The sequence below is a fragment of the Rhinoderma darwinii genome, chromosome 9 (assembly GCF_050947455.1).
Source record: "Rhinoderma darwinii isolate aRhiDar2 chromosome 9, aRhiDar2.hap1, whole genome shotgun sequence".
NCBI classification, from domain to species: Eukaryota; Metazoa; Chordata; class Amphibia; order Anura; family Rhinodermatidae; genus Rhinoderma; species Rhinoderma darwinii.
Window position 1 is genome coordinate 74,415,409 of NC_134695.1, and position 27,574 is coordinate 74,442,982.

General features: G+C 40.3%; 1 protein-coding gene across 1 annotated transcript; it reads left to right on the top strand.

The window, feature by feature from the left end:
• Nucleotides 1-1,951: 1,951 nt before the first annotated feature.
• NRIP3 (nuclear receptor interacting protein 3) lies at nucleotides 1,952-25,640 on the top strand. The gene is made up of 7 exons (XM_075838179.1): nucleotides 1,952-2,241; nucleotides 11,688-11,867; nucleotides 12,051-12,133; nucleotides 14,631-14,770; nucleotides 20,093-20,145; nucleotides 20,681-20,778; nucleotides 22,646-25,640. The coding sequence occupies exons 1-7, from the start codon at nucleotides 2,068-2,070 to the stop codon at nucleotides 22,659-22,661; spliced, it is 744 nt and encodes a 247-aa protein (XP_075694294.1). The 5' UTR covers nucleotides 1,952-2,067; the 3' UTR covers nucleotides 22,662-25,640.
• The last annotated feature ends 1,934 nt before the right edge of the window (nucleotides 25,641-27,574 follow it).

The window sequence follows — 27,574 nt, forward strand, 5'->3', positions numbered from 1 at the left end:
CTGTGTACATACATTGCATTACTTATCCTGTACTGATCCTGAGTTACATCCTGTATTATACTCCAGAGCTGCACTCACTATTCTGCTGGTGGAGTCACTGTGTACATACATTACAGAACTTATCCTGTACTGATCATGAGTTACATCCTGTATTATACTCCAGAGCTGCACTCACTATTCTGCTGGAGGAGTCACTGTGTACATACATTACTTATCCTGTACTGATCCTGAGTTACATCCTGTATTATACTCCAGAGCTGCACTCACTATTCTGCTGGTGGAGTCACTGTGTACATACATTACATTACTTATCCTGTACTGATCCTGAGTTATATCCTGTATTATACTCCAGAGCTGCACTCACTATTCTGCTGGTGGAGTCACTGTGTACATACATTACATTACTTATCCTGTACTGATCCTGAGTTACATCCTGTATTATACTCCAGAGCTGCACTCACTATTCTGCTGCATAGAAAATGTGCAAATTATGACGCCATTTTTGCGCTACAATGTTTTATTTACATGATATTATCGCGTGTTTTTTTGTTTAGGTGACACTATTAGATTATGTAAATGCTGTAAATTATTTTATGACTTTTTGATATTAACAATAAATAAGGGGAAGATCCATTTTAATGAAGTCGCCTTGACAGCCGATATTTGTATAAACCGCATGGACACCACAGATTCCGGCCCGTGCACTCGGCGTCTTATCCTTCGGGGGGATCTATAATTGAGCTGCACATCAAGCGACTATTTTACTCTCCTTTCGCCACTTTTGAAAAGTGACGGGAAAATGTGCGAGTTTAGCAGAGGGGGCGTGGCCAGCAGATGTCCGACAAATGTATTGTTTAAAACTAGAGAATGGCGCAAAATAGGAGCAATAGATGTATTTTTCAGACTATAGGACAAGCCAATAGGTGGGCGCCTCTTATTACATTTGCCACGTTTTACGCCAACACAATTAAGATTCAGATCTCCCCCTTTGTGTTTTAATTCCTTTCAAGATCTCTGCTTGCTCTCATTAATCTTCCTCCTGATCATCCAGAGCTGTGCTGTGGGTGCAGGGAGAGCGACTTTCCCTTTCACACCCTCCTGTCCGCACACGTTGATGGGAGGGAAAAGCAACTAAAATAAAGTAACAGAAAACTTCCTGAGGAACACAAACGATCACCTTCTCTGCAGACGCTAGGGGAGGGGGCGCTGCACGCTGCCTGTTCCTGCTTCTCATCTGCCTGTTCCTGCTTCGCTGCCCACATTGATCACCTTTTTATTTCTCGTCAGTGCCCCTCCTGCCATGCTGCCCCCTACCCTTACAGTTTCAGCTACTTCCCCACTCACAAGACAAAATATAACATAACCTTCTGCTAGCAGCCACCACTAGGGGGCGCTTGTAGTATACAGATTCATACAGCGATCAATAATAGGTACAAATGTAAAAAGTTATATCTGCCAGAACACAGAGGGGTTGACAAAGGTAAAAATCAGCCATGTCATGAAGGGGTTAATATGCACTTAAATGTTGTGCCAACTATATCCACATGAAACATAAATGTAATAATTAGAATAAAAAAGTGACATTTTCAGGATGGTTACATCCAGAGGCTGAATACCCATCCTGACCTAATCCTTCTCAGAGCTGAGGGTTTGTTACATTTCTTCCCAATGTAGACACCAGACTGTGAGGGATTTGTGCTGCTGATGGGTTTTGTTTACAGATGATTGTCTACATCAATGCATTGTAACAAACCCTCAGCTGTGAGAAGTATTAGGTCTGTTCGGGTTTTAAGCCTCTAGATGTAAACAAGATGTTTTCATTCACTGACAGCAAGCAGAGATGTAATACGTGAAACCCACAGTGTGTAATACATTTTCTGTGTGCACACATCTGATCTGAGACAGTTGTAATATTTCTCCGTTTTTAAGTGCAGGATGAGGGAACTTTTCCACATTTCTGAGAGGTGGCACCAGAGTCCACTCCATCTGCAGCAGAATCCTGCGGCCAGTGCAGCGGGGCCTTCCTGTGCGTCATCTGCTCACTTCTCCCGGAGCTGCGGGCACGACATGTTCTACTCCGGGATCCACACCGAGAGCGGCAGGAAAGACGCGGATCTGCGGGAAGCTGCGACCCTGCGGCAGCAGAGGAGGGTGAAGCAATCCCTCCAGTTTACCCATAAGGATTCCGCCGATCTCCTGCCTCTGGACGGACTCAAGAAGCTGGGAACCTCCAAGGACACCGTAAGACAAATGCTGGGGGTGATGGGAGGCAGCGATGGGGAGGATGGGGGTACCCCCTAAAATGCCCAAATGTGGGGAGTCACAAGCAAACTATGTATGAATGACAATAATATCAATAATAATTAGCGATGATGATAAAGATGGTGACGATGATGATGGTTGTGGTGATTATTATGATGATAGTGATGATTATGATGGTGGTGGTGATAATAGTGATGATGATGATGATGATGGTGATGATGATAGTGTTGATGATGATGATGATAGTGTTGATTATGATGGTGGTGATGATGATGATGGTGGTGATGATGATAAAGACGATAGTGGTGATGATGATGATAGTGGTGATGATGATGATGATGGTGGTGATAGTGTTGATGATTATGGTGGTGGTGGTGATGATGATGATGATGATGATAGTGGTGATGATGATGGTGGTGATGATGACAGTGGTGATGATGACAGTGGTGATGATGACAGTGGTGATGAGGATAGTGGTGATGATGATGATGGTGGTGGTGGTAATGATAGTGTTGATTATGATGGTGGTGATGATGATGGTGGTGATGATGGTGGTGAGGATGATGATAGTGGTGATGATGATGGTGGTGGTGATGATGGTGTTGATGATGATAGTGTTGATGATGGTGATGATTATGGTGATGATAGTGATGATAGTGGTGATGGTGATGATGATGATGATGATGATGATAGTGATGATGATGGTGATGATTATGGTGGTGATGATGATAGTGGTGATGATGATGATGATGATGATGGTGATGATGATGATGGTGGTGATGATGATTGTGGTGATGATGATAAAGATCATAGTGGTGATGATGACAGTGGTGATGATGATGATAAAGATCATAGTGGTGGTGATGATAGTGGTAATCATGATGGTGATGATAGTGGCGATGATGATGATAGTGGTGATGATGATAGTGGTGATGATGATAGTGGTGATGATGATAGTGGTGATGATGATAGTGGTGATGATGATAGTGGTGATGATGATGGTGGTGATGATAGTGGTGATGATAGTGGTGGTGATGATGATGATGATGGTGGTGATGATGATGGTGGTGATGATGATAGTGGTGATGATGATAGTGGTGATGATGATAGTGGTGATGATGATAGTGGTGATGATAGTGGTGATGATGATAAAGATCATAGTGGTGATGATGATAGTGTTGATGATGATAGTGTTGTTGATGATGATGGTGGTGATGATGATAAAGATCATAGTGGTGATGATGATAGTGTTGATGATGATAGTGGTGATGATGATAAAGATCATAGTGGTGATGATGATAGTGTTGATGATGATAGTGTTGATGATGATAGTGTTGATGATGATAGTGTTGATGATGATAGTGTTGATGATGATAGTGGTGATGATGATAGTGGTGATGATGATAGTGGTGATGATGATAGTGGTAATGATGATAGTGGTAATGATGATAGTGGTGATGATGATAGTTTTGTTGATGATGATGGTGGTGATGATGATAAAGATCATAGTGGTGATGATGATAGTGGTAATGATGATAGTGGTGATGATGATAGTTTTGTTGATGATGATGGTGGTGATGATGATAAAGATCATAGTGGTGATGATGATAGTGTTGATGATGATAGTGGTGATGATGATAAAGATCATAGTGGTGATGATGATGATAGTGTTGATGATGATAGTGTTGATGATGATAGTGGTGATGATGATAGTGGTAATGATGATAGTGGTAATGATGATAGTGGTGATGATGATAAAGATCATAGTGGTGATGATGATATTGTTGATGATGATAGTGGTGGTGATGATGAAAGTGTTGATGGTGGTGATGATGGTGATGGTGGTGATGATAGTGGTGGTGATGATGATGATGGTGGTGGTGATGATGGTGGTGGTGATGATGATGGTGGTGATGGTGTTGATGATGGTGGTGATGATGGTGATGGTGATGATGATGGTGGTGATGGTGGTGATGATGATAGTGTTGATGATGGTGGTGGTGATGATGATGATGATAAAGTACATAGTGGAGATGTTTGCTAATTTATACACAGGGGGTCATGAGAAGAGCAGTGGATATTTATAAGGGGGGACTCTGGATTGCACTAAATTGTAAGCTCCGCAGAACACTCCTCCACCGTACACAGAACATTACAATAAATCCAGGGTCGGAATTACCTCTCAGACCTCTGACTGATTAACTCCATCATGAAATCATCGGAATGTGAGAACCCAACAGACAGTTCAGGGTCAGCAGATTAAATCTGAATAAACCAGATAAAGAACCTAATTCTAAAGTATTTACGGCAAGGCGCAGCTACAACACCTGCAAAACAACACGAGAGGGTAACAACCCCCCATAACAAGAAAAGCAACGTTTCACTATGGACTGCTGACATCACTGAGGTGTGAGGCGCAAGGTGCCTCAGAAATGAATAGGTGAATGCTGCGACTTCCCCTGTAGGACATGACACACACAGAAATAATCATTTAGTGAACTCTCTGTACCTTTCTGACCCCACCCCTTCACTATAAGCCCCTCCCACCGATTCAATCTAGCCCCTCCCACATATCCAATATAGGCCCCTCCCACATGAGCATCAGTGATTGACAGTGCTAGTATAGAGCGGGGACAGACTGAGCAGGAATCTAGTGGAGTAAATGGGCAGTGGCGGAGGATGGGGTCCTTTTCTATGAGGAATGAGAGTAAATTCAATGATTCAATTGTCCGCTGCCTCCATCCTGACCTACAAATCATCATAAACAAGAAGCCGAATCCCAGAGAAGCAGCAGCAGATAATCCAATATAATAATTATCTGAGATGTATCTGACGGACAACATTATATCATCATTATAATATATTCTCCTGGGACCAGAGGCGTAGCCAGGTTCTGCAGCACCCGGGGCAAAGATTCCGTTTGGCACCCCCCCACACCTCTTTCCCGACATCTCCTCCACCCTCGTCATGTTTGTTTTCTCTACCAATCAATGAGGTGTCATTTTTATCCACATTTTTTTTGTGTAACTTGACCATAAAACCATTTGTAAATTTTACAAGCAATATAGTTCTATATACAACACCAGAACCAAGCTCAGTACATATATACAGCACCAGAACAAGGATCAGTACATATATACAGCACCAGAACAAAGATCAGTACATATATACAGCACCAGAACAAAGCTCATACATATATACAGTACCAGAACAAAGCTCATTACATATATACAGCACCAGAACAAAGCTCATACATATATACAGCACCAGAACAAAGATCAGTACATAAATACAGCACCACAACCAAGCTCATACATATATACAGCACCAGAACAAAGCTCATATATATATACAGCATCAGAACAAACCTCAGTACATATATACAGCACAACAACCAAGCTCATACATATAAACAGCATCAGAACAAACCTCGGTACATATATACAGCACCAGAACAAAGCTGCGTGTATAAATACATCACCAGAACAAAGCTCATACATATATACAGTACCAGAACAAAGCTCATTACATATATACAGCACCAGAACAAAGCTCAATACATATATATATAATACCAGAACAAAGCTCATACATATATACAGCACCAGAACAAAGATCAGTACATAAATACAGCACCACAACCAAGCTCATACATATATACAGCACCAGAACAAAGCTCATATATATATATACAGCATCAGAACAAACCTCAGTACATATATACAGCACAACAACCAAGCTCATACATATAAACAGCATCAGAACAAACCTCGGTACATATATACAGCACCAGAACAAAGAAGTGTATAAATACAGCACCAGAACAAAGCTCCCTATATATATACAGCACCAGAACAAAACTCAGTACATAAATACAGCACCAGAACAAAGCTCATTTACATATATACAGCACCAGAACCAACCTCAGTACATATATACAGCACCAGAACAAAGCTCAGTACATAAATGCAGAACCAGAACAAAGCTCATTAGATATATACAGCACCAGAACCAAGATCAGTACATATATACAGCACCGGAACAAAGCTCATACATATATACAGCCCCCGAACAAAGATCAGTACATATATACAACACCAGAACCAAGCTCATACATATAAACAGCATCAGAACAAACCTCGGTACATATATACAGCACCAGAACAAAGCTGTGTGTATAAATACAGCACCAGAACAAAGCTCCCTATATATATATATATATATATATATACAGCACCAGAACAAAACTCAGTACATAAATACAGCACCAGAACAAAGCTCATTTACATATATACAGCACCAGAACCAAGCTCAGTACATAAATACAGCACCACAACAAAGCTCATACATATATACAGCATCAGAACGAACCTCAGTACATATATACAGCACCAGAACAAAGCTCAGTACATAAATGCAGAACCAGAACAAAGCTCATTAGATATATACAGCACCAGAACCAAGATCAGTACATATATACAGCACCAGAACAAAGCTCAGTACATATATACAGCACCAGAACAAAGCTCAGTACATATATACAGCACCAGAACAAAGATCAGTACATATATACAGCACCAGAACAAAGCTCATACATATATACAGTACCAGAACAAAGCTCATTACATATATACAGTACCAGAACCAAGCTCATACATATATACAGCACCGGAACAATGCTCAGTACATAAATACAGCATCGGAACAAAGCTCAGTACATAAATACAGCACCACAACAAAGCTCATACATATATACAGCCCCCGAACAAAGATCAGTACATATATACAACACCAGAACCAAGCTCATACATATATACAGCACCAGAACAAAGCTCATACATATATACAGCACCAGAACCTAGCTCAGTACATAAATACAGCACCAGAACAAAGCTAATTTACATATATACAGCACCAGAGCAAAGCTCAGTACATAAATACAGCACCATAACCAAGCTCATACATATATACAGCATCAGAACAAACCGCAGTACATATATACAGCACCAGAACAAATCTCAGTACATACATACAGCACCAGAACAAATCTCAGTACATAAATACCGAACCAGAACAAAGCTCATTACATATATACAGCACTAGAACAAAGCTCTCTATTCTATTTGAAAGGGATTCGGGTGTGGAATCAGGGACTTAGTCCTAATCAAATCCTGATTGTGTGATCATGGCCTAATACTGACGTATAAAGATTGCAAATTATACCAGTATACAATGCTACAATATCACCACACTGTAACTAAATAGTATGATTTCAATTTCATATTCAGCCATACACACACACACAAACACACACGCTCAGGGTCTCGTAGTGAGGGACAATTAATGTTTCGTTAGAGGCTGGACGGCCTAGGGTTTATTTTGTATGTTTTTAGTTGTAACACTGCTTGCTGTGGTGAAGACAATAAAGCTAGCTGCGGCTGGTATAAACTTTTATTCCATGCGTTGGAGTGAACTTTATAAGTGTGCCAACCATCTCACCCTGGAGATGGCGATCCTGTGAGCTAAGTGGTCCCCAAGATGTCACAATATATACACCAGAACCAAGGTCTGTACATATATACAGTACCAGAACAAAGCTCATTACATATATACAACACCAGAACAAAGATAAATCTATATTTACAGCACCGGAACAAAGCTCCGTACATATATGCAACACCGGAACAACCGCAGTACATATATACAGCACCAGAACCAAGCTCAGTATATATATATATATATATATATATATATATATATATATATATATATATATATACAGCACCAGAACAAGTCTCAGTACATATATACAGTTCCACAACCAAGCTCTGTACATATATACAGCACCAGAACAGAGCTCAGTACATATATACAGCACCAGAACCAAGCTCAGGAAATAAATACAACACCAGCACAAATACAGCTCAATTTAGTGCAACCCCTGCCGTACAGGTTTGCACTAAATTGTAAACAGCTCCCAGCATGGGCCGAATAATGGTAAGGATATGCTGGGAGTTGCTGCTTCACAAAAAAATCATATCATAATCAAACCACCCATGATCTCGCTGCAGATCATACAGTGACTACAGTACAGATTAAAGGCAGAATAAACATTTACATTTGGTGACTCACCAGTGACGTCAGATTCTAGTTGTTCTTTTCCTCTTTTCTTCTCCCTCTGGTCCAGACCTCTATGATGACTTCTCCCGGCCATGACCCATTTCTGCAGTTTGCCGCTCAGATGCCTTCAGCTTCTCACTTTTCAAATATTTGTGCACTTATAAACGAAGATAAAGTTCTCATGGTGCCAGACACTGTGCCCCTAAATATAATAGCGCCAAAAACTTTGTCCCATACACACACACACACACACACCGTGCCCCTGTAGATAGTGACCCCCAATAGAGCCCCTCTAGATAGTGCCCCACATAAAGCCACCCGTGTAGATAGTGCCCACATTTAGCCCCCCTGTACATAGTGCCCTACATATAGCCCCCTGTATATAGTGCACCACATATAACACCCTGTATATAGTGCCTTAGATTATAGCCCCCCTGTATATAGTGCCCCAGATTTACCCCCCTGTAGAGTGCCCCACATGTAGCCCCCCCTGTAGATAGAGCCCCACATATAGCCCCCCCCCCTTATATAGTGCCCCACATATAGCTGTGTAGCTAATCTTATGTGTAATACTGTCTGCTGAGCTGTGTATCTAATCCTATCCTGTGTGATACTGTCTGCTGAGCTGTGTATCTAATCCTATCATGTGTAATACTGTCTGCTGAGCTGTGTATCTAATCCTATCATGTGTGATACTGTCTGCTGAGCTGTGTATCTAATCCTATCATGTGTGATACTGTCTGCTGAGCTGTGTATCTAATCCTATCATGTGTGATACTGTCTGCTGAGCTGTGTATCTAATCCTATCATGTGTGATACTGTCTGCCCAGCTGTGTATCTAATCCCATCATGTGTGATACTCTGCTGAGCTGTGTATCTAATCCTATCATGTGTGATACTGTCTGCTCAGCTGTGTATCTAATCCTATCATGTGTGATACTGTCTGCCCAGCTGTGTATCTAATCCCATCATGTGTGATACTGTCTGCTCAGCTGTGTATCTAATCCTATCATGTGTGATACTTTCTGCTGGTTTCCACATCTGCAGGGCTCTGACCCCCGGGGATGGTGTATTGGCGTCACCAGTGTCGCACATGTCACATAAGCAGCCCCTCCAGTGACTCCCCCTCAGTAAAGTCGCTTAACCCTTCCCATGCCAGCCTCTCACTTCCGCAGCTGTTCTTTTCCTCCCACGTTACACACAGCGGCGGCTGATAACAAGCGATCCGTCTGCTGGGAATCTTCTTATTTTACCCTCTGTCACTGAAATTCACAACAGAAAACCCACGCACAACGACAAATCGCTGCCTCGCCGGAACACGTGACTAATAAGCCGTCTCTTATATACTCAAGGCGAAAAATACAGCGTCCGTTATCCTTTAGGCTAGATGCACACATAGCGGGATAATCGGCAGCAAATCTGACGCAATTCCACAGTGAATCCACTGCACATGACCGCGCCCTTAATCGCTGTCCGTGATTACGGGCACGGCCAGCCGCTGACAGCCACCCGCATGTGTGGGCCGTGCTCCATTATAAAGTGTGGGAGCACGGTCCGTAGAAAGCAAAAAAATAGGACATGTCCTATCATTTGCGCAGCATTTCTACGGCACGGACGGTGTCCGTGCTCATAAGAAGTAAATGGGTTCATAATTACGGATCAATTCTACGGTCGTGGGCATGGGGCCTTAGGCGCCCTGCACATGAACGTGCTTTTGCGGCCGCAATTTCCCCAAAAATCCACGGGAGAATTGCGGCACCATTTATTTCTGAGGGGCCGTGCACACGACCGTGGTTTCCACCGTCCGTGCATGGCCCAGGATCCTGGACCGCAGAAAGAACGGGCATGTCTTATTACGGCCGTGTTCTGCGGTCCGTAGGAAATAATGGACGCGGCCATGTGCATTAATTTCAACGGGCCTGGACAGTCCTACTTCTCCTGTCCTGTGTACTGGGTGTAATTCTCAGTATCTGTATTATTCTGTATATATACACTGCACAGTACCACTTCTCCTGTCCTGTATACTGGGTGTAATTCTCAGTATCTGTATTATTCTGTATATATGGACACTGCACAGTACCACTTCTCCTGTCCTGTATACTGGGTGTAATTCTCAGTATCTGTATTATTCTGTATATATATACACTGCACAGTACCACTTCTCCTGTCCTGTATACTGGGTGTAATTCTCAGTATCTGTATTATTCTGTATATATATACACTGCACAGTACCACTTCTCCTGTCCTGTATACTGGGTGTAATTCTCAGTATCTGTATTATTCTGTATATATATATATACACCGCACAGTACCACTTCTCCTGTCCTGTATACTGGGTGTAATTCTCAGTATCTGTATTATTCTGTATATATGGACACTGCACAGTACCACTTCTCCTGTCCTGTATACTGGGTGTAATTCTCAGTATCTGTATTATTCTGTATATATACACCGCACAGTACCACTTCTCCTGTCCTGTGTACTGGGTGTAATTCTCAGTATCTGTATTATTCTGTATATATATATATATACACTGCACAGTACTTCTCCTGTCCTGTATACTGGGTGTAATTCTCAGTATCTGTATTATTCTGTATATATACACTGCACAGCACCACTTCTCCTGTCCTGTATACTGGGTGTAATTCTCAGTATCTGTATTATTCTGTATATATAGACACTGCACAGTACCACTTCTCCTGTCCTGTATACTGGGTGTAATTCTCAGTATCTGTATTATTCTGTATATATATATACACTGCACAGTACCATATATTGGGTTCCTGACTCTTTGGGTTCCCGACCCTTTGGGTTCCTGTCTTTTTTGGTTAAGGATTCTTTAGGTTCCCAATTCTTTAGGTTCCCAATTCTTTAGGTTCCTGACTCTTTAGGTTTCTGACTTTTTTGGTTCCGGATTCTTTAGGTTCTTGACTCTTTAGGTTCTTGACTCTTTAGGTTCTTGACTCTTTAGGTTCTTGACTCTTTTTTCGGTTCCTGACTCTTTTTAGGTTCCTGACTCTTTTTAGGTCCTTTACTCTTTAGGTTCCTGACTCTTTTTAGGTTCCTGACTCTTTTTTAGGTTCCTGACTCTTTTTTAGGTTCCTGACTCTTTTTTAGGTTCCTGACTCTTTTTTAGGTTCCTGACTCTTTTTTAGGTTCCTGACTCTTTTTTAGGTTCCTGACTCTTTTTTTTAGGTTCCTGACTCTTTTTTAGGTTCCTGACTCTTTTTTAGGTTCCTGACTCTTTTTAGGTTCCTGATTCTTTAGGTTCCTGACTCTTTTTTGGTTTTCTGGCTCTTTTGCAGCAACCACACAACATTCTGCAGCGACGTTTACTGGAGAGCAACTTATCAAAGCTAAGGAGCAACCGTCCATCATGGATCCCAAAGAACGAAGTCTCAGCCAAGAGCAACAAACTGCATCATGGGAAGGGGGAGAGCCCTAGAAAGAGTGACGAGGACGAGGCCGTGTTTGTCTGGTGTCAGGTAGAGGGGTCTAATAATAATTCAATGGAGACTTTCACCCCCATTTACTGTAATTCAAGGGTCAATAATATATACGTAATATCTGGTAATAATCATGGCGTATGACCTGGCTGCATCCATTACCCCCTCCCCCAGTGTCATGCCCCCTCCTCCATTAACGTGGTCTCTCTTGTGGTCACGCAGTGCGCTGGGAAGGAGGTGAAAGCGAAGATTGACACGTCCTCTCCGTACAGTGTCATGTCCTCAGCCTGTCTGGACCGACTTGGGTGAGTGTCAGGAATGCCACAATCTCCCCCTCCCCCACTCTATAAATTAAAGGGCAGCTCCACTCACTGTTGATATGATCGTGGCTGGTGCCGGAGCCTTCCCTAAGATAAATGGTGAAAGGTTTTGTCCTTTATTTAATGTCTCCCATCAGCACTGAGGACCCAGCACAGATTTCATATTCTCTTTACCCGGGAGGAGCTCAGTGTCACGTGACCCAGGGATGACCAATACCGGAGTTTTCTGATAACTTCACATTATTACATCTGAATCGAATGTTGAGAAACTTTACAAATTGCCTCTATGTGTCTTCTACTCTAGTCGCATCCAGAGCTGCACTCACAGTTCGTCTGGTTGCCACTTTGAATAAGTCAGCGCTCTGCTAACACACCCCTAATGGCTAAAAATCTATAATGCATTGTATATCGTTGCATTGCATACTGGGAGATGTAGTTTGGTGTTTCCACTATATGCCTTGTCTACATCTGATTCTGTGGTTTATCTCCGCTCCGCCCTCAGACATGTTCCTTAACCACTGAGCTCTATCTATAGACAGCTCTGACAATGCATAACTTCATGCTACCAGGAAACTAGTAGAATTTTGAATGCAGCTCTGGATGTGATTAGAGTATACAACTTGGTGTGACTCAGAATATAGAAGAATAAGTTAAGACCAAGTTTCTAAACCCCATATGTAGATTTATCCTGTGAAATGTAAGCATTTCCCAAAGTGGAGTTCCCCTCTAAGGTGAAAGTTTTGTGGCTGGAGCTATCGTTACTGTCGGGGCATTGCTGCTGCTGCTGCCATCGGGTACATTTTGCTGATTTGTCGCTGCTCTGGCGCTCTCGTCCGACTCATTAACATGAAACAGCAGGAAATTTTAATGATAAAAAAAATGGCGCCGGATTAAAGCGATCCCATAATCGCCTGTATCATTGCGGTTAATCCCTGCGGTGAATGTTACAGATCTTCCTCCCCCGTCACATCTGACAACAAAATATATTTTAGACTTATTCTCAGTTTGGAAAGGATCAGAATCCGGTGCGGGAGGCGCGAGTCACGTGACTTTTCTTCCCATGATTCCACATTTTTCTTGAGGTCACGAGCTGCGCAGTAAATGGCGGTCACAGGTCGGATGGCGCAGCACTCGTGTCTGGACCTGCCCCACAATCTGGAGATTCCCCCTGAACCCCGAAATACAAAATCTGTTGTCATTCTCTGCCCAGATGTGATGTGTAGGAATGTGCGGGGAATGATCCCCCTGTACAACGTTACTGAAGAACATCTGTTCCTGGGAAAGCTGGGTGACAGCTAATATGGCCGCCATTACAGCTCCTGCAGGGTAGTCGCCGGTCAGCAATACGACCTCCCCAGGGATCGGTGGGTGACAACCCCTGGAGCATCTGTTATGGGGACCATATTGCTTGTCACCCAGCTTTCCCAGAGACCGATAAACTGAAGGAACGGCTGAGTAGAATATTTTAGTAGAAGACGACTTATATTTACTGATTCCAAAGTGAAATTAGGGACCAAGAAATCCGGCGACTATAAAATATTCAGTGAGATCGAGAGCCGGCGACTTGTCAGGGAAAGAGAAATTCCGTTATTATAGAAATGAAATGTAACAAAGTATCTACAGCGACGACAGCGCGGGAGACTTATTAGTGTTAAACGGCGCAGGAATAAGGCGACCGCCTCGCCATAAATTAGCCGCATTTACGGCCGTCTGTGCGCCACAAAATCAAGTCACTGGAGTACATTTGCTCTTAATTGACCCCAGTTTCCAGTGTAAATTATAGTAAATTTAATGGGCTGCAGAAGGCCCCGCCCCTTCCACTAAGCCCCGCCCGATTTATAGTAAAGTGACGTAAGCGTTGCAAATGCCTCAAGTCGCACCCCCCCCCCACCAAATTGACTTTTGAGGCATTTTTTACTTTTCTGTACCAGAACACTGGTGTAGAAACAATGATAAATTCTCCCTTTGTGTTTCAATTCTTCACCATTCACAAGATCACTGGTTGCTGTCAGTGAATTAACACTTTCTTGTTTACGTCCAGGGGTTGAAATCGCGTCCTGACCTAGTCCAGCTCACACGGCCACGTCTACACCATCATCTGTGAGCTAAACAGATCAGCCGCAGCACAAATCTCTCCACTGTCCGGATAGTTTGTTAGGGTTCACTGACAGCCAGCAGAGATCTTGAAAATGATGAGGAAGTGAAACACAATGGGGGGAGTTCATTGAGACTGGCGTTTCATGCACTAGAGATCACTGGAGTAAAATGTGTCTAATTTATTAAGAATTTGTTGGGCATCGGGTGGTCACGCCCCTAAAACGAATCCCCAAAACGGAATTTTTGCACATATTGCGGTTTTCTATGCCAGCGCTTGATAAATTCCCGGCAAAGTCTGTTAGACGCAGAACTTCTCATTCTATAATTATTTACATCAGACGGAAGAAACTCGGAATCTCCTGCGACTTCTTTTCTTTTCTCTCAGGTTAAAGGAACATTTCAGGTCATACAAGAACGAGGAGGAGAAGTTATCTTTACCCTACAACGCGAGGAGCATCGGTCAGGTAGAACACGTGGCGCTGATGTTGGGCAGCGCGTCCCTGGAGTGCAGCGTGGCCATTATTGGTGCGTATCAGAGGTGGCGGGGAGGAGACGGACGTCTCATTTATAGTTATAAAGGATTATATATATATAGTATTTGTATGTGCAGTATATATTATATATAGTATTTGTATGTGCAGTATATATATTATGTATAGTATTTGTATGTGCCGTATATATATTATGTATAGTATTTGTATGTGCAGTATATATTATATATAGTATTTGTATGTGCAGTATATATATTATGTATAGTATTTGTATGTGCAGTATATATTATATATAGTATTTGTATGTGCAGTATATATTATGTATAGTATTTGTATGTGCAGTATATATTATGTATAGTATTTGTATGTGCAGTATATATTATATATAGTATTTGTATGTGCAGTATATATTATATATAGTATTTGTATGTGCAGTATATATATTATGTATAGTATTTGTATGTGCAGTATATATATTATGTATAGTATTTGTATGTGCAGTATATATTATATATAGTATTTGTATGTGCAGTATATATTATGTATAGTATTTGTATGTGCAGTATATATTATATATAGTATTTGTATGTGCAGTATATATTATATATAGTATTTGTATGTGCAGTATATATATTATGTATAGTATTTGTATGTGCAGTATATATTATATATAGTATTTGTATGTGCAGTATATATTATGTATAGTATTTGTATGTGCAGTATATATTATGTATAGTATTTGTATGTGCAGTATATATATTATGTATAGTATTTGTATGTGCAGTATATATTATATATAGTATTTGTATGTGCGGTATATATTATATATAGTATTTGTATGTGCAGTATATATTATATATAGTATTTGTATGTGCAGTATATATTATGTATAGTATTTGTATGTGCAGTATATATTATATATAGTATTTGTATGTGCAGTATATATTATGTATAGTATTTGTATGTGCAGTATATATATTATGTATAGTATTTGTATGTGCAGTATATATTATATATAGTATTTGTATGTGCAGTATATATATTATGTATAGTATTTGTATGTGCAGTATATATTATGTATAGTATTTGTATGTGCAGTATATATTATGTATAGTATTTGTATGTGCAGTATATATTATGTATAGTATTTGTATGTGCAGTATATATTATGTATAGTATTTGTATGTGCAGTATATATATTATGTATAATATTTGTATGTGCAGTATATATTATGTATAGTATTTGTATGTGCAGTATATATTATATATAGTATTTGTATGTGCAGTATATATATTATGTATAGTATTTGTATGTGCAGTATATATTATGTATAGTATTTGTATGTGCAGTATATATTATATATAGTATTTGTATGTGCAGTATATATATTATGTATAGTATTTGTATGTGCAGTATATATTATGTATAGTATTTGTATGTGCAGTATATATATTATGTATAGTATTTGTATGTGCAGTATATATTATGTATAGTATTTGTATGTGCAGTATATATATTATGTATAGTATTTGTATGTGCAGTATATATTATGTATAGTATTTGTATGTGCAGTATATATATTATGTATAGTATTTGTATGTGCAGTATATATTATATATAGTATTTGTATGTGCAGTATATATATTATGTATAGTATTTGTATGTGCAGTATATATTATGTATAGTATTTGTATGTGCAGTATATATATTATGTATAGTATTTGTATGTGCAGTATATATTATGTATAGTATTTGTATGTGCAGTATATATTATATATAGTATTTGTATGTGCAGTATATATTATGTATAGTATTTGTATGTGCAGTATATATATTATGTATAGTATTTGTATGTGCAGTATATATTATGTATAGTATTTGTATGTGCAGTATATATTATATATAGTATTTGTATGTGCAGTATATATATTATGTATAGTATTTGTATGTGCAGTATATATTATGTATAGTATTTGTATGTGCAGTATATATTATATATAGTATTTGTATGTGCAGTATATATATTATGTATAGTATTTGTATGTGCAGTATATATATTATGTATAGTATTTGTATGTGCAGTATATATTATGTATAGTATTTGTATGTGCAGTATATATTATGTATAGTATTTGTATGTGCAGTATATATATTATGTATAGTATTTGTATGTGCAGTATATATTATGTATAGTATTTGTATGTGCAGTATATATTATGTATAGTATTTGTATGTGCAGTATATATTATGTATAGTATTTGTATGTGCAGTATATATATTATGTATAGTATTTGTATGTGCAGTATATATTATATATAGTATTTGTATGTGCAGTATATATATTATGTATAGTATTTGTATGTGCAGTATATATTATGTATAGTATTTGTATGTGCAGTATATATATTATGTATAGTATTTGTATGTGCAGTATATATTATGTATAGTATTTGTATGTGCAGTATATATATTATGTATAGTATTTGTATGTGCAGTATATATTATATATAGTATTTGTATGTGCAGTATATATATTATGTATAGTATTTGTATGTGCAGTATATATTATGTATAGTATTTGTATGTGCAGTATATATATTATGTATAGTATTTGTATGTGCAGTATATATTATGTATAGTATTTGTATGTGCAGTATATATTATATATAGTATTTGTATGTGCAGTATATATTATGTATAGTATTTGTATGTGCAGTATATATATTATGTATAGTATTTGTATGTGCAGTATATATTATGTATAGTATTTGTATGTGCAGTATATATTATATATAGTATTTGTATGTGCAGTATATATATTATGTATAGTATTTGTATGTGCAGTATATATTATGTATAGTATTTGTATGTGCAGTATATATTATATATAGTATTTGTATGTGCAGTATATATATTATGTATAGTATTTGTATGTGCAGTATATATATTATGTATAGTATTTGTATGTGCAGTATATATTATGTATAGTATTTGTATGTGCAGTATATATTATGTATAGTATTTGTATGTGCAGTATATATATTATGTATAGTATTTGTATGTGCAGTATATATTATGTATAGTATTTGTATGTGCAGTATATATTATGTATAGTATTTGTATGTGCAGTATATATTATGTATAGTATTTGTATGTGCAGTATATATTATGTATAGTATTTGTATGTGCAGTATATATTATGTATAGTATTTGTATGTGCAGTATATATTATGTATAGTATTTGTATGTGCAGTATATATTATATATAGTATTTGTATGTGCAGTATATATTATGTATAGTATTTGTATGTGCAGTATATATATTATGTATAGTATTTGTATGTGCAGTATATATTATATATAGTATTTGTATGTGCAGTATATATTATATATAGTATTTGTATGTGCAGTATATATTATATATAGTATTTGTATGTGCAGTATATATTATGTATAATATTTGTATGTGCAGTATATATTATGTATAGTATTTGTATGTGCAGTATATATTATGTATAGTATTTGTATGTGCAGTATATATTATGTATAGTATTTGTATGTGCAGTATATATTATGTATAGTATTTGTATGTGCAGTATATATATTATGTATAATATTTGTATGTGCAGTATATATTATGTATAGTATTTGTATGTGCAGTATATATTATATATAGTATTTGTATGTGCAGTATATATATTATGTATAGTATTTGTATGTGCAGTATATATTATATATAGTATTTGTATGTGCAGTATATATTATGTATAGTATTTGTATGTGCAGTATATATATTATGTATAGTATTTGTATGTGCAGTATATATTATGTATAGTATTTGTATGTGCAGTATATATTATATATAGTATTTGTATGTGCAGTATATATTATGTATAGTATTTGTATGTGCAGTATATATATTATGTATAGTATTTGTATGTGCAGTATATATATTATGTATAGTATTTGTATGTGCAGTATATATTATGTATAGTATTTGTATGTGCAGTATATATTATATATAGTATTTGTATGTGCAGTATATATATTATGTATAGTATTTGTATGTGCAGTATATATTATGTATAGTATTTGTATGTGCAGTATATATTATGTATAGTATTTGTATGTGCAGTATATATTATGTATAGTATTTGTATGTGCAGTATATCTTATATATAGTATTTGTATGTGCAGTATATATTATATATAGTATTTGTATGTGCAGTATATATATTATGTATAGTATTTGTATGTGCAGTATATATATTATGTATAGTATTTGTATGTGCAGTATATATTATATATAGTATTTGTATGTGCAGTATATATATTATATATAGTATTTGTATGTGCAGTATATATTATATATAGTATTTGTATGTGCAGTATATATATTATGTATAGTATTTGTATGTGCAGTATATATTATGTATAGTATTTGTATGTGCAGTATATATTATATATAGTATTTGTATGTGCAGTATATATTATGTATAGTATTTGTATGTGCAGTATATATATTATGTATAGTATTTGTATGTGCAGTATATATATTATGTATAGTATTTGTATGTGCAGTATATATTATGTATAGTATTTGTATGTGCAGTATATATTATATATAGTATTTGTATGTGCAGTATATATATTATGTATAGTATTTGTATGTGCAGTATATATTATGTATAGTATTTGTATGTGCAGTATATATTATATATAGTATTTGTATGTGCAGTATATATTATATATAGTATTTGTATGTGCAGTATATATTATATATAGTATTTGTATGTGCAGTATATATTATATAAAATATTCCGGTGTAAATGTACAAAACGATCAACAATGAGCGATACATATTCTGCATCACGCGGTGTTGCTGAATGGTTAGATGATGGGGGTTGTCCTCCATTACGAAGGCGCTTGTGTTACTACAATGAATGTGGGAAGGTTTTAGTACTTACGATGGAACATAAAAACATTTGTTTTACGGTCGCAACAACTTCTGTAAATGGGCCTTAAAGGGGACGTCCGGCTTCATGTAAATCATTGTATAATAAAAAGATCTGCAACTTTCTGATAGACTTTGTGTTTCAGGTTTCCTCCATTATTAGGATCCCTGCTTGCTATCAGTGAATGTAAACCTGTATCGGTCCTAGTCCTCACTGGTAGCAAGCAGAGATCTTGAAAATGACACATTTACTATACATCTCTGTAGGAGTGTGTTATGGGGCTCATGCTCATGTTGGGGTCTCCCATCTATCCTGGGGGGACGGTGATATTATGGCTCTTCCTTGTAAACGGCAATGTCTGGAGGTTCTGCCCTCACGTCTCGTCACTTCTCTCCCCCAGATGACAAGGAACGGAGCTTCTCCCTGGGTCTCCAAGCCCTGCGATCCCTGAAGGTAAGATCCAGGACCGGACCTCTCAGCAGGGAAATCAGGGTGACACATTTCTCAGCGGGTGCCACATGGTGTATTTGTGGGGATACTGGGAGCAGCCACTGGTGTATGGATAAGACTGGATGTTGTACGTTCTGCAGTGCCCCCTGCACTGGATACATTGGCCCACGTTTATTAATGTATTTGCGCCATATTTTTGGCGCATTTTACTTCAAATTAGTGTCTGATCCGCTGTGCCACATATTTATTAACCATTTGCGCCATAATTTAGAGCCACTTGCGCTTTGCACCTCAGTTTGGAAAATAATGATCGGGCGTAGGTTACTGCTTGGCCAGGACTCGCAAATGAGAAAAAAAAAAGCGCATTTCTACGCCACACAGACCCTGCCGCAGAACAAGAGGCGCGATTTTACTCAGTGTGAAAGTTGATGGGGGACGTTTATTGTGTTGCCACATTTTGGGCTGTTGTAACGACAGAGATTGATATCTACGCCGGCTGTGACCGGGCGCCGCTGATTCCGCATCTTTCCCTCCTCAGTGTGTCATCAACTTGGAGAAGAATCATCTTGAGGTGGGAAAAGCGGATAAAGACGTTGTCCCGTTCATCGTGAGCCGCAACGCAGCGAAAGAGGAGCCGTGAGTACTGAGAGCGTCTCCGGCCGGACCCTAGAAATAAGATCAGGAGGAACATCCAGAAAGTGCAAGCCCCCTCCTCATATATCCTAACGGGTCCCCTGGTAAAGACTAGCCCCCTCCTCATATATCCTAACGGGTCCCCTGGTAAAGACTAGCCCCCTCCTCATATATCCAAACGGGTCCCCTGGTAAAGACTAGCCCCCTCCTCATATATCCAAACGGGTCCCCTGGTAAAGACTAGCCCCCTCCTCATATATCCAAACGGGTCCCCTGGTAAAGACTAGCCCCCTCCTCATATATCCTAACGGGTCCCCTGGTAAAGACAAGCCCCCTACTCACATATTGTATTGGGTCCCCTGGTAAAGACTAGCCCCCTCCTCATATATCGTATCGGGTCCCCTGGTAAAGACTAGCCCCCTCCTCATATATCGTTTCGGGTCCCCTGGTAAAGACTAGCCCCCTCCTCATATATTGTATCGAGTCCCCTGGTAAAAACTAGCCCCCTCCTCATATATTGTATCGGGTCCCCTGGTAAAGACTAGCCGCCTCCTCATATATTGTATCGGGTCCCCTGGTAAAGACTAGCCCCCTCCTCATATATTGTATCGGGTCCCCTGGTAAAGACTAGCCCCCTCCTCATATATCGTATCGGGTCCCCTGGTAAAGACTAGCCCCCTCCTCATATATCGTATCGGGTCCCCTGGTAAAGACTAGCCCCCTCCTCATATATTGTATCGAGTCCCCTGGTAAAGACTAGCCCCCTCCTCATATATTGTATCGAGTCCCCTGGTAAAGAATAGCCCCCTCCTTATATATCGTATCGGGTCCCCTGGTAAAGACTAGCCCCCTCCTCATATATTGTATCGAGTCCCCTGGTAAAGACTAGCCCCCTCCTCATATATTGTATCGAGTCCCCTGGTAAAGAATAGCCCCCTCCTTATATATCGTATCGGGTCCCCTGGTAAAGACTAGCCCCCTCCTCATATATCGTATCGAGTCCCCTGATAAAGACTAGCCCCCTCCTCATATATCGTATCGAGTCCCCTGGTAAAGACTAGCCCCCTCCTCATATATCGTATCGAGTCCCCTGGTAAAGACTAGCCCCCTCCTCATATATCGTATCGGGTCCCCTGGTAAAGACTAGCCCCCTCCTCATATATTGTATCGGGTCCCCTGGTAAAGACTAGCCCCATCCTCATATATTGTATCGGGTCCCCTGGTAAAGACTAGCCCCCTCCTCATATATTGTATCGGGTCCCCTGGTAAAGAATAGCCCCCTCCTCATATATTGTATCGGGTCCCCTGGTAAAGAATAGCCCCCTCCTCATATATTGTATCGGGTCCCCTGGTAAAGACTAGCCCCCTCCTCATATATCGTATCGAGTCCCCTGGTAAAGACTAGCCCCCTCCTCATATATTGTATCGAGTCCCCTGGTAAAGACTAGCCCCCTCCTCATATATTGTATCGGGTCCCCTGGTAAAGACTAGCCCCCTCCTCATATATTGTATCGGGTCCCCTGGTAAAGACTAGCCCCCTCCTCATATATTGTATCGGGTCCCCTGGTAAAGACTAGCCCCCTCCTCATATATTGTATCGGGTCCCCTGGTAAAGACTAGCCCCCTCCTCATATATTGTATCGGGTCCCCTGGTAAAGAATAGCCCCCTCCTCATATATTGTATCGGGTCCCCTGGTAAAGACTAGCCCCCTCCTCATATATTGTATCGGGTCCCCTAGTAAAGACTAGCCCCCTCCTCATATATTGTATCGGGTCCCCTGGTAAAGACTAGCGTTCGTTATATATTGTATTATACAGGTATTATTATAATAGTTGGGATTGGATTAACCCTTTCCTCTCTTTATATCAGTTCATCAGACGCATAAGAAGATGGATCCCAAACGAAACAAGAAAACAAGCGTCATTATCATTGCGTCTGAACAATCCTCCCGCACCGTCGTGTGTCCGCAGATCCTGTGACGCGCTGGTCTCTCTCTTTGTGCTTTTTATACCTTCCCCCTCCCTGATAATTTCGCTAGAACTGGAGATTTTTTACAAGATGTATTTTAATATTCTGCTATTTATAGACAACTGCTGGCACGCGTTTTATCCTGGTCATGTAGAGATATATCTACCCGCTCCCCCACACAGCTGCTGAGATGTCACTGCCCCACAGCGCCACCACATGGCAGGGGCAGGAACGGTTTATGAAAAATAGTTTCTACTATATAGATAAGCTTTAGATTATAAATATAGACAGAGTTACGGGATCAGCGCGGGGGCTGACAATGCCGAGGGCTGACGATCCCGAGCGCGGGGGCTGACGACGCCGAGCGCAGGGGCTGACGATCCCGAGCGCAGGGGCTGACGACGCCGAGCGCAGGGGCTGACGATCCCGAGCGCAGGGGCTGACGATCCCGAGCGCATGGGCTGACGATCCCGAGCGCAGGGGCTGACGATCCCGAGCGCAGGGGCTGACGATCCCGAGCGCAGGGGCTGACGACGCCGAGCGCAGGGGCTGACGATCCCGAGCGCAGGGGCTGACGATCCCGAGCGCAGGGGCTGACGATCCCGAGCGCAGGGGCTGACGATCCCGAGCGCATGGGCTGACGATCCCGAGCGCATGGGCTGACGATCCCGAGCGCAGGGGCTGACGATCCCGAGCGCAGGGACGGAATACATAAATGCTGTGAGATTTTTTAATGGATTCCACGCAGCATGAATATTTTTATATTGATAAAGTGAATGACTGGATATAAGATGAGATGAAACAAGAATCTTAGACTGTTAATAATATCGCCTCGATGTATTTTCATATTGTCCGCAGTGGCTGGCAGAACGTGGGACTTTTTTTCCGTGTTATGCGACGGGCGGGCTGCGGCTGATTCACTGCGATAGGGAGACCCCATGTTTCTGTACATGAATAGAAGATACAAAACGAAAACAGTGATATGAAAAGTATTCACGCCCTTCCTGATGTCCTTTATTAATGGTTATTTCTCTTTAAATACACTGGAACGTCAGCCTCGTCCTTGATGCTGTGGAAGGTCTGGAAACGCGTGGTTCGTGCCTGGATTCAAGGACTTCTCCTGAGATCAGATTATAGGACGAGTTTGCTTGCAGTTATTGCTGCTAAAGGTAGAACAACCAGTAAATGTGGGGGTGCACTTACTTTTGCACATGGGTAATATTAATGTTGGATAATCCTAATTACATTGTATTTGTCAGGAGATTCAGTGTGACAAGTAAACAATAATTGGGGAAATCTGGAAGGGCGTGAATACTTTTTCTCATATGACGGTCCACGGATAGATATCGGTTGGTTTGCCGTGGTATAAGAATATTATTTTGCTATTTGATGACATCACGATGGTGCAGCCTCGTCCTGTAATCTAAACGTGACGTCGTCCGTGTTATAACGTTCAGTCTGCAGATTTACATAAAACACTTTATATTTCTTCATCCATGAAAATGTCCTTGGACCGCGAGACTCCCATCATCCTGGGGTACTACAAGTCCCTGCATGCCTCTGCGGCTCATTACTGGATGTCTATTGCTGTCCTCTCAGGGTGACTCTGCTGGAAAGTTTGCACCTTAACCTGCGGCTCATGTATCAGTCTGTGAACCACAGAAAAATGGCGCAAATACGTCAGAAAATACATGGCACAAAATGGCTTATTCTCCGCCAGGTACAAAAAAACTGCACGTGAAAAAGCCCCGTAAGAAGAAGCGCATGTCACTTCTTGAGCCGTTTTTCATTGGGTGAATAGAAAAACAGCTCCAAAAACGGCCGCAAAAAACGTTTGTAGTTTTAAAAACGGCTGAAAATCACAGGCCGTTTCCCCTCGAAAACCGCTCCGTATTTCACGGCCGTTTTTAGTTTAGCGTGTGAACCTACCCTAAGGCCTTATTCACACAAACGTGTTATACGTCCGTGTGACGGCCATTAAAACCACGGCCGTCACATGGACCTATGAAATTCAATGGGGCCGTTCACACTCTAGTCTATGGGGGATGCGTGATAACGCGACCCGCAACGTACAGCTCGGACGTGATGCGCAACGCTCGTGTGAATAAGTGTAACTATAATTTCATCCGCCATTTTCTGCAGCGTCAGAGCGGAGTGGTGATTTCATCATCATCCCGAGATCCTGTGTATATTGTGCCATACATCACTCATCAGTAATTCTCCGGGAATGAAAGGGTCAATAGTTCAAACAGCAGCACAGAGCAATTCAGGGAAGATGAGACTAATTAGAAAATAATAACACTTTGTAATCTTCGCCTTGTTTTGTTTCTCTTTTCTTCTGCTGCCGTCGTTGGATATATTGTGCTTGCTCTGGGGTTGCCATGGTAATATCAGCGGGAGACTGAGCCTGCATGAACTTCCTGTCATGTGACCTTGACACGTTCATAAGACTGGAGGTCACATGACAGGAAGTCACTGTAAACCACATGTGGAAAGTTTAATAGTGGAACGATTGTTTTATTATCCAGCCGCGTGCCCGATAGCGGTTGTTGTAGGTTACGTCACGCGGCTGTATGTAAAGTTTTATCCCGCCTCACCTACACTCCGCGCCATTTTGTGTATTCATGGAAATGCAGCCTCATAATTCACTAGGAAGTTGTGACACGTAGAGGAGTGAGGTCCTGAGCGCCGCGCCTCTCTGATGCCACGAACACCACTAAAAGTGGCGTCTGATTAACCCTAAAAAATGGCTGCACGTAGGTGACGCAAAGACGCTAAATATTACTATTACCCTCAATGCACCGACAATCGCCCGCCTACGAAATCCTGCCAATAATTATTCATATTTATTACTGAAAACTGTTACAATAAATAACGACGCATGAGAAACAACCAACCCGGACTCCTGATTATTTACTATGCTGCACTACAGTCCCAGTGTATCTAATCCTACCATGTGTGATACTCTGCTGAGCTGTGTATCTAATCCTATCATGTGTGACACTCTGCTGAGCTGTGTATCTAATCCTATCATGTGTGGTACTGTCTGCTGAGCTGTGTATCTAATCCTATCATGTGTGATACTCTGCTGAGATGTGTATCTAATCCCATCATGTGTGATACGGTCAGCTGAGCTGTGTATCTAATCCTATCATGTGTGATACTGTCTGCTGAGCTGTGTATCTAATCCTATCATGTGTGATACTGTCTGCTGAGCTGTGTATCTAATCCTATCATGTGTGATACTGTCTGCTGAGCTGTGTATCTAATCCTATCATGTGTGATACTGTCTGCTGAGCTGTGTATCTAATCCCATCATGTGTGATACTGTCTGTTGAGCAGATGTATCTAATCCTATCATGTGTGATACTGTCTGCTGAGCTGTGTATCTAATCCTATCATGTGTGATACTGTCTGCTGAGCTGTGTATCTAATCCTATCATGTGTGATACTGCCTGCTGGGACCTGTATCTAATCCCATCATGTGTGATACTGTCTGCTGACCTGTGTATCTAATCCTATCATGTGTGATACTGCCTGCTGGGACCTGTATCTAATCCCATCATGTGTGATACTGTCTCCTGACCTGTGTATCTAATCCTATCATGTGTGATACTGCCTGCTGGGACCTGTATCTAATCCCATCATGTGTGATACTGTCTGCTGAGCTGTGTATCTAATCCTATCATGTGTGATACTGTCTGCTAAACTGTGTATCTAATCCTATCATGTGTGATACTGTCTGCTGAGCTGTGTATCTAATCCTATCATGTGTGATACTGCCTGCTGGGACCTGTATCTAATCCCATCATGTGTGATACTGTCTGCTGAGCTGTGTATCTAATCCTATCATGTGTGATACTGTCTGCTGAGCTGTGTATCCAATCCTATCATGAGTGATACTGTCTGCTGAGCTGTGTATCTAATCCTATCATGTGTGATACTGCATGCTGGGACCTGTATCTAATCCCATCATGTGTGATACTGTCTGCTGAGCTGTGTATCTAATCCTATCATGTGTGATACTGTCTCCTGAGCTGTGTATCTAATCCTATCATGTGTGATACTGTCTGCTGAGCTGTGTATCTAATCCTATCATGTGTGATGCTGTCTGCTGAGCTGTGTATCTAATCCTATCATGTGTGATACTGTCTGCTGAGCTGTGTATCTAACCCTATCATGTGTGATACTGTCTGTTGAGCTGTGTATCGAATCCTATCATGTGTGATACTGTCTGCTGAGCTGTGTATCTAATCCTATCATGTGTGATACGGTCTGCTGAGCTGTGTATCTAATCCTATCATGTGTGATACTGTGCTGAGCCGTGCATCTAATCCTATCATGTGTGATACTGTCTGCTGGCCTGTGTATCTAATCCTATCATGTGTGATACTGTCTGCTGAGCCGTTTATCTAATCCCATCATGTGTGATACTGTCTGCTGAGCTGTGTATCTAATCCTATCATGTGTGATACTCTGCTGAGCTGTGTATCTAATCCTATCATGTGTGATACTGTCTGCTGAGCGCTGTATCTAATCCTATAACGTTTGTAGGAGGAATCCTCCAGCTCACCTCTAGCAGATTCACACTGCTGGCTGCGCCCGGATCCCCGTGTCGGTACACGGTGTAGGAACAGAAAAGGATGCAAGATAGATCCGGCGCCAAGACAAGGGAAGTGTTTAAAAAGAAGCTCCGTTCCAATTTTATTCCAGAAATGTATTTAAAAAGGAAAGAATATATTCCAGGTACAAAGGTGGTTGTGGATATAGGCGATGCCTACTCGTTTCGGACGACTGCAGCGTCCTTATCCATGGCTTGTTTTTTTTAAG